This window comes from Meles meles, chromosome 7 (assembly GCF_922984935.1).
Source record: "Meles meles chromosome 7, mMelMel3.1 paternal haplotype, whole genome shotgun sequence".
In the NCBI taxonomy this organism is placed as follows: domain Eukaryota; kingdom Metazoa; phylum Chordata; class Mammalia; order Carnivora; family Mustelidae; genus Meles; species Meles meles.
This window is the reverse complement of record NC_060072.1, coordinates 29148669-29163521: the sequence shown is the minus strand read 5'-3', so window position 1 is coordinate 29163521 and position 14853 is coordinate 29148669. Positions and strand designations below refer to the sequence as shown.

The window sequence follows — 14853 nt, the reverse complement described above, 5'->3', positions numbered from 1 at the left end:
GAAGAGATCCATGCAGTCATTTCAAACCAAAAAGGTAAGCGCCATCTGTTGGTCATAGAAGCTAACTACAAGGTATTAAGTCCAGCCTTTCAAAAAGTGAGATGAAATTAACTCATTAATGTAGTGTGCTGATATGTGCTTTTCAGAATCAGTAGTGCTATACGTGCTGATATGGAAAATTGTCAAGAAATATTTTTAAGTGAAAGAAGCAAAATTTAGAATAGTGAATACTTCTGTTATTTAAAAATCCATGTTTACATGTTAGATGCGTAGATAATGGTGTTATGTGTGTGTAGACCTGCACATGTATTTTTGTATGAAAAAGGGAAATTTCTCAGGGCACCTTGGTGGCTCAGTCAGGTGAGTGTCAAACACTTGATTTGTAACTCAGATCATAATTTCAGGGTCATGATCTCAGGGGGCATTGAGCCCCACGTTGAGCCCTGCTGAGCCCCATGGGTTGGGCTGCATACTCAGTACAGAGTCTGCTCCAGATTCTTTCCCCTTTTTTCTCCCTTACCCAGTGCTCTTCCCTGGCACTTCCTTTCAACAGAAAACTTCCCATTCCCTCTCTGTCTCTCTCTCTCTCAAATAAATAAATCTTTAAAAAAAAATTGCTTATGTACAAGTTTTTGTTTCTCATGAAAACTTTTACAAAAAAAATGCAAGAAACCATCATCTAGTTATTTCTTGGGAGTGGAACTTGAGGTTTGCAGCAGGAAAGAAAATCACCTTTCATTGTATATTCCTTTGTCATTTTTTGGTTTGTAACTATGTCCCTGTGTTATGATCATATATTTCAGAAAGATCAACTTTCCTTAGGCATTCCTTAGCTTCTTCCCTAGTGTGGTGATCATATCATCATCTCTTTTCCATTTTCTAAATTTTATTTTGTTCACAGTCACAGAAATATACCAATAGGATGATTTGATTGTTAGCCAGTTGTGTTAGAGTGATGAGACAAGCCTAGGGTCCTCTACAGCGCCATCATCTTATGAGATATAGCAATAAACTGCCACTTAAACAAGGGTCTAAAATGAGTTCTCAGATCTTTAAGGTGACAAAATACTTTTTTTTCAAAAACTGAAGATATGTGATATTGTCGGATATGATTATTTGCATGTTGTGATTAAAATGGATATTTTCCCACAAGGCCATTGTAAATTTCAAATTATTTTATTGTCTCCTTCATTCTCATTAATAAATTTGGAAACAGAAACATGCTTTAGTTAAAAAAAAAAAGGAATAGAAAAGTTTAAAAACACCTAAATCTTGACAATACACCTAAAGTGTTCCTTTTGTTTTTTTCTTTATTATAGACTTAACTTGAAATTATATGGGATATAAATCCTTAAAACTTGGAAGTTATATGTGATTTACAAAAGTATCTATAAAATCAAAACTAATGTTGTCATTTAGTTTTGCTCTTACTGTACATCAATTGGTTTTATTCCTGACTCACCTGGTGTTTGCTTAACATGCTAAATTGTTATGATATCTTAAAACTTTCAGCTGTACACCATTTTTTAGAATGCAATTTGAAATTATTGTGCTGAGTTTCTGTTTTTGAAGAGAGCAGTAAGAATTGTTCCATTATAGTGGGTGTCATAATGCTAACCATGATCTGAAATTAGACAAGACTTCCAATAGGCAAACGAGGTAGGCACAGGTAGGCTTGAGGAGTTTTGCTGAGATTGATAGGGTTTCCATCCAATCGAATATCCTCCAGCGCCTTACGAATATAAGTTAAATTTTTAACATCGCAGAAGGTGTCTTCATGCATCTCCAAGATGTTGTTATTCTAAAAGAGATGGCAATAAATGATAAGACAAAATATAACATGCTTATTATTGATTAATAACACAGTCCATTTGGCTTCACCCCATTTTAATTCTTTTGTTCCTTCTCTTATCCAAAAATGCATGTTATGGGATCATTAGGCCTCAAGCACTTTCTAGGCTGTGGGGATTAAATCACTGACGATTAAATCACTTGCACTTGAGTAGTAGGAATGTTAAGATAAGGAGGTGAGAAAAACAGAGGTAAAGAAAAAGTTATTTCTGCAACTGATGGGTCTTGTGAAGGAAGAATGGTAACTGTGGAAAGTTTTCTTAAAGAGATAGCAATGGAGCGCAGAATGGAATAACACACCGGCATGGAAAGAGCCAAGATAGGAGCATTGCAGGGAGAGAGAAGACCATGTTCAATTTGAGTAATTACCTTGGAATGTTCAAGAATGGGAAGAGAGTCAACATGGCTGAAGCAGAGTGAGGGAAAAAGTGAGCAACTATCAGGAAGATAAGAAGGGCCCAGAAAGGCATATTTAAAAATAGCTTTGTTGGGTATATTTCACATGCCATAAAATTCCTTCATTTTAAGTATATACTTCAGTGGTTTTTAAGATAGTCACAGAGTTGTACAACCATCATCATAATTTATTTTTAAAATTTTTAATTAATATTTTAACCATAATTTAATTTAAGAACATGTTGAACCCTCTACATATTAGCAGTTATCCCCTCTTCCCATTTTCCTCTATCTTTAGCCCATGGTGACTTCAAATCTACTTTCTGTTTTTATGGATTTTCCTATTTTAGATATTTTCTGTAAATGGAATCATAGATCATCTTCTGTGACTGGGTCTTTTCACTTAGAACTGCATTTTCAAGGTTTATATATTTTGTATCATGTATCAGTACTTTGTATTTTATTGCCTGATAATATTCAATTGTGTGGATATGCCACATTTTTATCCAATCATCTATCAATAGAAATTTGGATTTTTTTTCTGCTTTTGGCTTTTATGAATAATGCTTCTATGAACATTTGCAAACAAGTTTTGTGTTGACATGTTTTCAGTTCTCCTGGGAGTTGAACTGTGGGTTTATACTAACTCTATGTTTATACTACCTCTATGTTTAACACTTCAAGGAAGTGTCAAACTTCTCCAAAGTAGCTGCACCATTTTAGAATCTTACAATGATGTATGTGTTCCAATTTTCTCTGAATCCTAACCAACACTTGTATTTATCCGTCTTTTTTATTTTAACCGACTAAGCGGGTGTAAGGTGGTATCTCATTGTGGTTAAGTTCATGGCTAGTGTATTTAATACAACTGACATTTGGTATCAATTTTATAACCTGCCACATTGCTGAACTCATTTATTGGTTCAAATGATTCAGTGGATTTCTTGTGACTTTCTTTTTTTTTTTTTAAGATTTTATTTATTTGACAGAGATCACAAGTAGACGGGGTGGGGGGGCGGGGAACAGGCTCCCCGCCGAGCAGAGAGCCCGATGTGGGGCTTGATTCCAGGACCCTGGGATCATGACCTGAGCCGAAGGCAGAGGTTTTAACCCACTGAGCCACCCAGGCGCCCCATTCTTGTGACTTTCTATATAAAAAATCTGTAGATCAATTTGGGGCCTATTTCCATCTTAATATTAAATCTTCCAAACCATTAATATGTACTATCTTTCCTTTCTTTAGATCCCTTTCTCCCCAGATAAAATTATATACATTTAAGGAGTACAGAATAATGTTTTGATATATGTATACATTGTGAAATGATTACCAAAATCAAGCTAATTAACACTTCCATCACCTCCCATGGTTACCTTTTGTATGTGTTTCTGGTAAGAACACTTAAGACCAAAACTGAAAAAAAAAAATTGAAAAAAAAAAAAAAGAACACTTAAGATCTACTCTCAACAAATTTCAAGACCTCAATAGGTATTCTTAACTATAGTCATCATGCTGTATTACATCTCCAGAACTTATTCACCTTAAATAACTAAAACTTTATATTCTTTGACTAATGTGTTCCCATATTCCCCCAGTCCCCACATCCTGGCAACTGCCATTCTACTCTCTGCTTCTTTGAGTTTGACTTTTTTAGATTCCACATATAAGTAAGATCTTACAATATGTGTCCATCTGCATATGGCTTATTTCACTTAGCATAATGTTCTCACCCATCTTGTTGCAAATAGCAGAATTTCTTCTTTTTTTAAAGATTGTTTTTCTTTTTTAAAGAATGAAAAATATCCCATTGTATATATACACCACAATTTCTTTATCCAGTCACCCATTGATAGACAGACCCATAGTTTGCTTCCATATCTTGGCAATTGTGAATAATGCTGCAGTGAACATGAGAGTGCAGATGTCTCTTTGAGATACTGATATTGATAACTGATATTCATTTCACTTGGATGTGTATTCAGAAATGGGATGGCTGGATCATATGGTGGTTCTTATGAACCTTTTGAAGACCCTCCATACCATTTCCTTTAATGACTATACCCGTTACATTTCCACCAATAGTACACACGGGTTCCACAACCTTGTTGACCTTGTTATCTTTGGTCTTTTTGATAATAGCCATATAGTGAGATGACATCTCATTTTGGTTTTGATTTGCATTTCCCTTACGATTAGTGACATTTAACATCTTTTCATACACTGGTTGGCTACTTCTATGCTTTCTTTTAAGAAATGTCTATGTAGGTCCTTCATATTTTAATCAATTTTTTTGTTGAGTTATTTGAGTTCTGCATATTTTTCTGATATTAACCCCTTACCAAACGTATGGTTTGTGTATCTCCCACTTACAGGTGGTCTCTTCTCTCTGTTGATTGTTTCCTTTGCTGTGCAGGAAGCTTTCAACAAGATTGTAGCACTCAGTCTACACGTCTTGTACTTTTTTTGTTAAAATTATTCCTGGGTGATTTATTATTTTGTGTTAATATGAATAGAATTGTTTCCTTAATTTCATTTTCAGATTTTTCATTTGTAGTGTATACATACACAATATTTGTATATTGATTTTATTGCCTATGACATTGCCTAAATCATTTACTAGATTTCTTTTTTTGACTCATTGCTTATTAGGGAAAGTGTTGTTTAATATCTTCATATTTGTGACTTTTCCAAATTTTATTTGTGGTTAATTTCTATTTAAGTTCCATTGTAATCAGAAAAGTACTTTGCATGATTTCAGTTCTTTTCAATTTGTTGTGGCTAGTTTTGTGGCCTAGTATATGACCCTTCCTGGGAAATGTTCATTGAACACTTGAGAACCATATATATTTTGCTATTATTGGGCAGAATGTTCTATAGATGACTCTTTTTTTTAAAGATTTTGTTTATTTTTTTGACAGACAGAGATCACAGGTAAGCAGAGAGGCAGGCAGAGAGAGAGGAAGGAAAGCAGGCTCCCCGCGGAGCAGAGAGCCCGACGTGGGGCTCTATCCCAGGACCCTGGGATCATGACCCGAGCCGAAGGCAGAGGCTTTAACCCACTGAGCCACCCAGGTGCCCCTCTATAGATGACTCTTAAGTCTAGTTGATTTTTTGTGTTTTTAAGGTGTTCTTGAACTATTTCCTAGTTGATCTTGTGACTGGTTGTTCTATCCATTATTGAAAATGGAGTTTTGGAAGACCCAATTTATGGTTAAATTGTCTCTCCTTTCAATTCTGACAGTTATGCTTCACACATTTTGAGGCATATTGTTTATATCATTAATATAATGTAATAATGGTTAATGAGTATATAATTATATATTGTTAGATGCATATATGTTTATAATCATTGTATCTTTCTGATGGCTTAACCATCTTCTCATTACATAGTGTCCATAAGGAATAAAAGGTTTAGTGTCTATGTGCTGTACTACTCCCTTTGATAGGTAATAGGTATGCAACCATTAATAATAACTGTGCCTTACACGTAAGTACTTATCATGTTCCCATAACTGTACCATTCACTTTATAAACTAAAACTGTGGTGCAGGGAGGCTCAGATATTTTGTCCGATCTTTAGAGAGGATTAGAAGTAGAATTTCAGTCCAGGGAATCTGCTTTTGCCAGAGCATTCATTCTTAATTACTATACTGTATTTTGACAAACTTTTTGAAATGAATCAAAATTGGGGATTTTTATATAAACATTAAAAATAAATATTGAAGATGACATAAGTTAAAACCAACTGATATTGGATATTGATGCAGTGGTCATGAGAAGATAGATGCTTTAAAGGGTACAATTAATGCATTTTTTAAGCCTTAAAATAGGGAATATGAAGCCAATTACTTCTTGTTAAATGTCGTATTGTATACACCAGCCCATTGGGTTTGAATACAACATCAGAGACACAGTTACTTTGTAAGGTCAATATCATCACAGACAATAGTAATAAAATTTAATTCAGAATGACAAAAACACATTGGAAACACATTTTCTTAACCCAGAGAGATGGAAGTCTGTCATCTCTCAGCAGATAGGAATGACCTAGGATTGAGTTTAATTCAATACATGAAACTTAAAATTAAAAGCTAAAGTTGACGTTTTTGCTATCCCGAAAGCTAGAAAATAAATTAGATTTCTCTTTCTCCCATTTTCTCTTCCACTTCCAAATCTTACACATTTCTCCAAGAACTGAAACTTTCAATTTTGTTTGTATTTCTTTTTTTTCCAAAAGTAATTTTGGGTGCCAGAAAGATGCATTATGATTTGACAAAGACTGAAAATCTTTAAAGACTAAAGTCATTATCAAAAATGACAGTATAGACAGAGGCAGGAATGTACAAAGACCTTGAACTCCAATTGAGAGAGAGAAAAAGAAGAAAAATGGTGACAGTGTGTCAACAGACCATTATAAAGACTTTCTGTGTCCTGACTTCCTCACCTTTACTTTTGTTTTCCATGGAGCTGTTGGGCATACGTTACTGGTGGAAACCTACCTGGAGGTGAAGGGCCCGTAGGTTTTCCGGGAGTGGCAGAGGGATGTGGTCCAAATTGTTATCAGTGAGGTAGAGGTGATGGAGATCAGACATATCCTGCAAACATTCCAAATGGAGGGACTTAGTGGAAATTAGCGGCACCACAGTTGTGTTTTCCATTCCCAGTTCATGCAACTATTTGTTAAAATAACACACGCCTGTCAAGGTCTTGTTTTGCAAAGACGAAGCAGATTAGTTCCCCAGGTTACTAGACATAAGTCAAATGAGTTTTGGAAAAATTAACTGTAAGCGAATATTTCTTGATGAAAATGTAAAGAGCTTCTCAATCTCTCTACAAAGAACCTTGCTTTGCCCACTCTCACTTTCTCTGTTTAAGCAAGGCAGTGTCTACCCATGGGAGACACTCTCCAGAGGGGTTTTGAGGATCTGGGTGAGGCAGAGGAAGAATGACCTTTGTGTTACAGGGACAGAGAAAAGAGAGTTTCTCTCCAACAAAATCCTGTTCTCTCTAGTACAAGTACTAGGAAAAGGGCAGCCTAGCAAGAAAAAACAAACAAACAAAATTTAGACAATAACAGGTCTACTCTAGACAAACACCACAGAACAAACCATGACTCAACCACCACCATGCCAACAAAAGCTGAATGGGGAGACTGAACTTTGACCCTTGGCCAGCTACAGTGAGGTGTCCTAGCTCCCTCGCCAACCAGGGTTACAGGAGAGCTGGTGGAGAAACAGGACTTTGGCCGTTGCTCAGCAATAATGGGTCCACACAGCCCCCTGCACTCTCCCCGTGTCCCTTCAAACAGGATTTTAAATTTGTTTACCAGAGTTTTGGAAAAGCAGCCTGAATACAGTGCGAGTGGGTAAGACAGCTGGCTGGTGAGTATTCTCAGGTCCTTGCTGTTACTCCTCTAAGCAAGACCCTCTGGCCCCAAACTTGCTTTCTTCACTTAAAAAACAAAATTTCTAAGATTAACCGAATCCATCCTTTTTGCAAGGTAATGTAATGGACTTCTACCTCAAGGCATCACCCACACCCTGCACAGGTAGTTGTCCTTTAAGCCACATAAAATATTGGCCCTGAGTGGAGTTCTTAGAAAGTACAAATTGCCTGGCTGACACTGTTTCCAGACGCTCCAGACGCCTCATGCAAGCTCTGCTCTCCGTTCCTCTTGTTCCACCAGCCTCAGAACTTAGCAAAACGCAGTATTTCCCAAAAGTTTGGTGAATAGTATTGTGTAGTTTACTTTAGGGGGTAAAAATCTCATCAAATTGAATCTGCTTAAGGCAATAAAAATGCTAGTCATTGATGGCGAATGGGGTAGAAGGATGAGAAACTTCCATAACCAGACTTAAAACTCACTTTAAATGCTTCTTGCTTTATTCCTTTCCTTCCCAGCCTATTGCTGCTGATATCGATAAATGTCAAAGTGTTTGGCAGTTCGGGGAGCTGCCTTATTTTATTGTCACGCAGGACAAGCTCCCGGAGGCGAGGTAGCTTTCTGAATGCATCCTCATCAATTTCAGATATTAGATTTGATGTCAAATCGATCCTTCTTAAATCATCTAGAAGGAAAAATGAGGGAGGTAGTTAAATACTCTTAAATATGTTTTGTTCACATAAAAGTACGACGATAAATTTTTCATAAAGCAAATAGAAATATGAAGTGAACTAGCAATAGACAACTAATGAAATAATTGTTTCTAACTACTTTATATAAAAATGTAATTGTTTTCGGGGCGCCTGGGTGGCTCAGTGGGTTAAAGCCTCTGCCTTTGGCTCAGGTGATGATCGAGCCCCACATCGGGCTCTCTGCTCTGCGGGAAGCCTGCTTCCTCCTCTCTCTCTGCCTGCCTCTCTGCCTAGTTGTGATTTCTCTCTGTCAAATAAATAAAATATTAAAAAAAGTAATTGTTTTCTCCCAATACTATACATATTTATGTACTTGTAAGAAAGCATAATTTTAGCAAAGGTATTGACACATTATATTTATCTGGTCTTTTCCCCGCAGTCTTCATAAGCTTTGTCTAGATTTTACTATTTAAAAGGTTTTCCTCAGTTATGACAGATTGCTCTATTTTTCTCATCGTGATAGATACATTAGCCTTAAAATACAAAGGCATTCAAAAGAGATTTTCAAATGATTGAAACAGTTTATAAAGACCAGTTCCAAAATTCTTCGAAGTTGGCAACAATTATAAAGTCAGAATGTAGGCTTGTAGGCATAAATCATAAAGCAATTGTGCTTAATGGAAGTTATTCAAACAACCCAAATCCTAGTAACTATATGACCACAACATTTTACTCAATGTCATGACATGATAATGAGATCTAGTCTATAAAATATACATATTTATGATTCTATTTCTTGATTCTAAATATACATATTGATTTTAAATATAAATATTGATTGATTGATTTTAAATATACATATTCTTATGATTCTATTTCAAATTTTATTTGAAAATATATAGTTTCTTAGTGACCTTTCATTCTTCCTCATTTTTCCCCCACATAATTAGAGCAAACCTTCAAATATTTAAAAAAGGAAAAAATAGTTGATTTATGGGCCATATTTTCATATTCAAGTTTCATTTTGTAGTGCAAAATTTTAGGAAAGTCTGTAAAGAAGACAAGGAAATTAGTGCTGTCGTCCATACTTAGGCTTGCAAAATCATTTTTGTTGATCTTTTTAATTCTGTTGAAGCGGGAATAGAAATAAGCAGTGTTCCTGGGCAGCGGAGGGATAGCATCAAGTTCGCGGTCATCACAGTATACAGTGGTACTTATACACGTACACAGAAGGCAGGTTGGAAAGTCTAAAAGGTAGAGGCAAATAATTACATGTAAGTTACAAAAGCAGCTGCTAAGAAATAATATGATCAGATGTTTGTTAAATAAGTTTACAGTCTCATACAGACCATCCTGGTATATTTCATATTTTCTTACATAGTTTTCTATAAATGGAAATTAAAATCAAATGTACCAACTAAAGCAGCCATAATAACTAGTACATTCTTTGTACTGTTTTAAATTTTATTTTAAATGACCCAGTGGCTATAGTGTGGTTGTTGCTTTTATACTCATTAGAAATTCTCTTTTCAAATATAAATATTAAGACTGGCTTTTGTAAAGTTAAAACATCGCACATAGTATTTTTATTAGGTCTTTGGTTCAATATTTAAACGCCCCACTGAAACAATCTGCTTCAAGAAAAAGGGTAATAATGATTTATATGAATTCACTCAATATGTAATTATTGAATCCCTTCTAGGGAGATACAATTCTATTTTATGACCTTCTATGAAAGATAAATGTGAATCACACAGTAAAATGATAAATCTGCAAAATGTCATGAAATAATGAGCATAAGAGAGGGGAATTTGACTCAGTCTGACAGTCACCGTTCTCTGGGGCGGTGATAACTGAGTTGGGATCTGCAGAAACAGCCGGTGACCATGTACTTCCCATTGGGAGCGAAGAGTGCACAGGTAGAGCAAGCAGCAGGGGCCAAGGCCCTTCCCTTTGGAAGGACTAAAAGCTGCTCCACGCGGCTGTAGCACAGAGAACACTGAAATGTATGGGACATACCATACAGAGGCCTTATGGGCTGTTATTACAGATGTCGCGTCTTATCCTAAGGATGGGCAGGGTATTTCGTGATCAGATTTGCGTCTTAGGAAATCACTCTGCTTGAAGGTGTGGTAGAGGACTGAGGGAGGGCCAGTGGGCAGAGTGGAGATGAGTTGTTACTTAGATAAAGGATGGCGGTTGCTTGGCTGCGGTCATGATGACATAGCGAAAAGGCAACAGATCAGAAGATATTTGTAAGGCTGGATTATATCTCAGCATATCGGTCTGTCTCTACCGCGCCCACATGCACGCACACACACCTCTCCACTCTCTGTTTAGCCGTCCTGCAGAGGACAGTAAGCTTCTAAGGAAGAGAGAAAGGCAATAACCAGAAGGAAAGGAAGAAAAGAGAATGGGAAGATGTCTCGGAGGCCAGATGGAGAGAGAGAAGGAAAAGGGAATAGAAAACCTTCTACGGCTGCTGAGATGTCAGGTAAGTTAAGGACTGAAAATATCTCTTGGATTAGTCATTGGAGTGGTTATAGGCAACTTCCGTAAGAGCTGCGGAGTGAAGGGGCTGGAAGCCAGATTAACAGCCAGTTGAGGAGGGGAGTAGGGGGTGCAGAGATAGTTACTGCAAATACAGACGATGCTATCAAGATGTTTGTGAAGGAAGAGAGAGGGATGGTGATAGCCATAAGCAGATATATTTGCAGTGTGTAAATTGAGCGAAGCAGGATCCATTTGTGGTTTGTGATCAAGACCCAGTACTGTGCTTACGAAGGTCTTTTTGCTGTCATTAAGTAGGAAAGTTAATTACAATAACAGCTTCAGGAATGAAAACTATTTTAAGACTGGAAATCTAAGAAAGACAATTTAAGGGGAAGCTATAAAGTATTTAACACTTGCCGATTTTTCAAATTATTATAAATTAATATTCGCTACTTATAAAATTTTTAAAAAGTAAGGCATTTGAGTCTTTTATGTATTCATGGCTTTGCTTTAGCAATAATTGCTTAGGATAATTCATACATTATATGTACATGCTATATACATATCTATGTGTATATATTCACACCATTTATAATTTAATTCTCTTTTCTTCCACTCATAACCCACGTCTATTTTATATGGCTTCAGAATATTGTTTTTAGAAATCCATAATAATCATAAAAATATTTTGATTACTAATGATTTAATATTTCTTTCCAAGCTATTTAACTTTGATGAGTATATAATATTTAAATTTGAGGGCACCTGGCTGGCTCAGTAGGTTAAGCATCTGCTTTCGGCTCAGGTCCTGATCTCAGGGTCTGGGGACTGAGAGCCCCACATCTGGCTCCCTGCTCAGTGAGGAGTCTGCTTATCCCTCTCCCCCTACTCATGCTCTCTCTCTCTCTCTTGCTTGCTCACTCTCTCTCTCAAGTGAATAAAGAAAATCTTTATTAAAAATATTTAAATTTAATTTTAAAGCCTAGAATTTCTGGTGATGCTTAGCCTGTGGAAATGAAAATGTTAATTAAAGTTTTAACTTCATTACTCACCCTCACTCTACTTCAGAGATAATCCCCCCCCCACCAAAGTCATAGATGTTTTATATAGTTTCAAAACTGACATGCTTGAGCCATAATTTCGACAAAAGCTTTTGAAAATATTAGCGATTATGTTTTTCTGTTGTGCCTGGCTTGGCTGAAAGACCTGAGTATATGGGTAATGATGCCAGATAGTCAACTTTTGAAGGATTTGAAATTACTTAAAAGTAAATCATGTTCTAGATATATTTACTTTCCCTATCAGAAACTTTCTTCTGGGTACTCCTTCTATTGTATGTGCATCTCCTTGGGTTTATTTGGAGAGTGTTCTACTACTCCCTAGAATAGTAACTATGTGGAAAGAATATGATATATTCTTTGGAGATACTGGCTTAGAGTTTACTGGTCTCTCTTCGCATTTCAACACCACTATGTACCACCTCAATGATCTTCAACAACTTTTACACTGTGTTGGGGTTTTAGTTTTCTATTTTTAAGTGGAAACAACAATGCCTAGTATGTAGTATCATTCCAACTCTTTAAAGAGTTCATATACATAAAACACTTTAGTGGTTGGCATATCCACAGTATTTTACAAAAGCCAACCTTTTATATTACTTATTGGTGAACAGTTAAAGACTGGTAGATGCAGAGAGTAGATGGGGGGTTTCCAGAGGCTGGGTGGGGAGTGATGGGGCGTTGTTGGTCAACAGCTATAAAGTTTCAGTTATGCAAAATGATTAGGTTCTGGAGATCTTCTGTACAACATAATGCCTAGAGTTAACAAAACTGTATTGTACACTGAAACATTTTTTGAGAGTAGAAAAATAAGCTCTTCTATCAATAACAGAGTTATGAGAATAACTAACATTTATTATGTTCACTATGGGTCAGGCACAAGATTCATTCATTTAATTCTTACAACAATTCTACGAAGTAAGATCTATTATTTATCATCCCATATTTTAGATGAGGGAACCAAGACAAAAAGTATTGAATGGCTTGATCCAGACTGCATATCCAGAAAGTCCCAAAGCTGGCATTTGAATGGCCTCCCTCTCTGGTTCTCTCAGTATGCTCTGTACAGTAGTCATTTTAAGATAAGTTTTGTATCTCCAGAACTTAGAGTACAGAGACACTCCAACTCTGTACTTATATACTGTTGCAATGGGAATTCTACTCATTTTTCTACACCCCCTCGCTATGCCATTCTCCATGTGGGAAAGCCTTCTGGTGTGAGTCCGTCTGAGTGCCCCCAAGGATGACACTGACACATTCTAACAAGAAATATAGACAGATCATGGAATTGTATTTAGCAACAGGAACTCTTCCCCACTAACTAAAAGGCTCTGGTTTAGATCATCTTCAGGCTATACAAGATACAGTCCAGTGTTACGGAAAGCTTTCTACTTGGCAGCTCCCAAGGACTCTCCCAAGGACTGAATGAGAAGAAGCCCATGCTCCAATAAGTACACAGACAAGAATCAGAACAGACTCATTTGAGGGGCGTCTGGGTGGCTCAGTGGGTTAAAGCCTCTGCCTTCAGCCTTTAGGTCCTGGGATCAAGTCCCACATCAGGCTTTCTCCTCAGCAAGGAGTCTGCTTCCCCCCCTCTCTCTGCCTGCCTCTCTGCCTACTTGTGATCTCTGTCTGTCAAGTAAAAAAGAAAGAAAGAAAAAGAATAGGCTCCCTTGAAATCCAGGTTGTGCAACTAACAGCTATGAGATCTCTTGACAAGTTCCTACCATTTTTTTTGAGCTCGTTTCCTCAATAAGGAAGACCTACAACCTTTACACGGAGGTTGTAGTAGTCAAATGAGAGAATGTGAGGCAAGCATTGTGACCCACAGATCGCCTGTGCCCAGTCAGTGTAAAATATTATTGCTATTGCCATCGTTACCATCAGCCATCACCACCTTGTCCCCCTAAACTGCTGTGGCCTGCTCTGTCAGACCTGGATTCTCACCTTGCTCTAACATGGAGTGGATTCTTTGTTCTAGAAATGCACTCTACCACAACGGTTTAGAGTAATGATGCTAAATAAATAGTTTTGTCCCAAATCTTTGGTTATTTGATAATTTCCATCATGCCAAAGCTGAATTCTTAAAGCTGCTTTATATTTGAGTATAAAATACATGTGTATCTCCTGCTTCAAACCCAGTCTATGGCAAAACTTTCTCTGTGGGTCATGTGGGTTGCCTGTGGCTTGCCTGTGGCATTGGAGTTTGGCAGCTTTGAGGTATGACCAAGTGGACTTAGTTCAGATCAGCCTCAATGGACCTGACCTTCATTGGTGTGTGGGCCCAGAACCCCGGTGAATTCAGGCTCTTGTGGAGAGGAGCCATCGATCAGTCTGGGGGTGGACTCCTCTTCTTCCTCCTCTTCAGGCTCTTCTGGCGGTGGGGGTGGGGTGAGGAGCTCTCTGTTTCCAGAAGGCATCACTGTGGCTGTTTCAATCTGAAAAAGAAACAGAATTTCATCAGGCAACCTTCTTAATCACCCATGCTGTGGGGCAGGACACAAAGTTTACACATATCCATTTTTGCCACAAGAGGTCGCTGGTGTTCTGAAATTCGACACTGCAGGGCCGTCTCGCCTGGCTGAGCACATGTGGTTCTAGTAACTGTTGGTTTTAATTAATTTTGCTTTTCAAATCTTAGTAATAATTTCCAATGCCCATGGTTTTTTTGCTTTTTTTTTTTGGTCATCCTACTCTTTCAAACATTCTCACATGTTTATTCATTTTTTAAAAACCTCGTTTATTGTTTTCTAAATACATAGCATTGCAAGAATGCATTATTGTTGGGGAAGATTCAAATTAATCCAGAAGCGTGCAGAATACAATCTCAAAGTACCCTTCACCCTGAAGCCCTGATTCCATTCCCTTTGAGGAGAACAACCATTAAGAAATTAAGGTGTATGTTCCAGTCCTTTTAATCTTTGTTTTCCTAGATTCAAATATTCTGGGCTTGTTTGTCTGTTTTACAGTTTACACTTCTCC

The 14853-nt window shown here is 37.2% G+C and overlaps 1 protein-coding gene across 4 annotated transcripts in view; it reads right to left on the bottom strand.

The window, feature by feature from the left end:
• Positions 1–1084: 1084 nt before the first annotated feature.
• EPYC (epiphycan) overlaps positions 1085–14853 on the bottom strand; it is a 42941-nt gene continuing 29172 nt past the window's right edge. For all 4 annotated transcript variants that reach the window (XM_046012922.1, XM_046012921.1, XM_046012923.1 and 1 more), the window contains 5 exons: positions 14138–14309; positions 9409–9567; positions 8111–8313; positions 6745–6840; positions 1085–1801 (listed from right to left, as the gene is read on the bottom strand). In XM_046012922.1, coding sequence (XP_045868878.1) covers positions 1631–1801; positions 6745–6840; positions 8111–8313; positions 9409–9567; positions 14138–14309 — 801 coding nt within the window. In that variant the 3' untranslated portion in view covers positions 1085–1630. The remainder of the gene's footprint in view (positions 1802–6744; positions 6841–8110; positions 8314–9408; positions 9568–14137; positions 14310–14853) is intronic.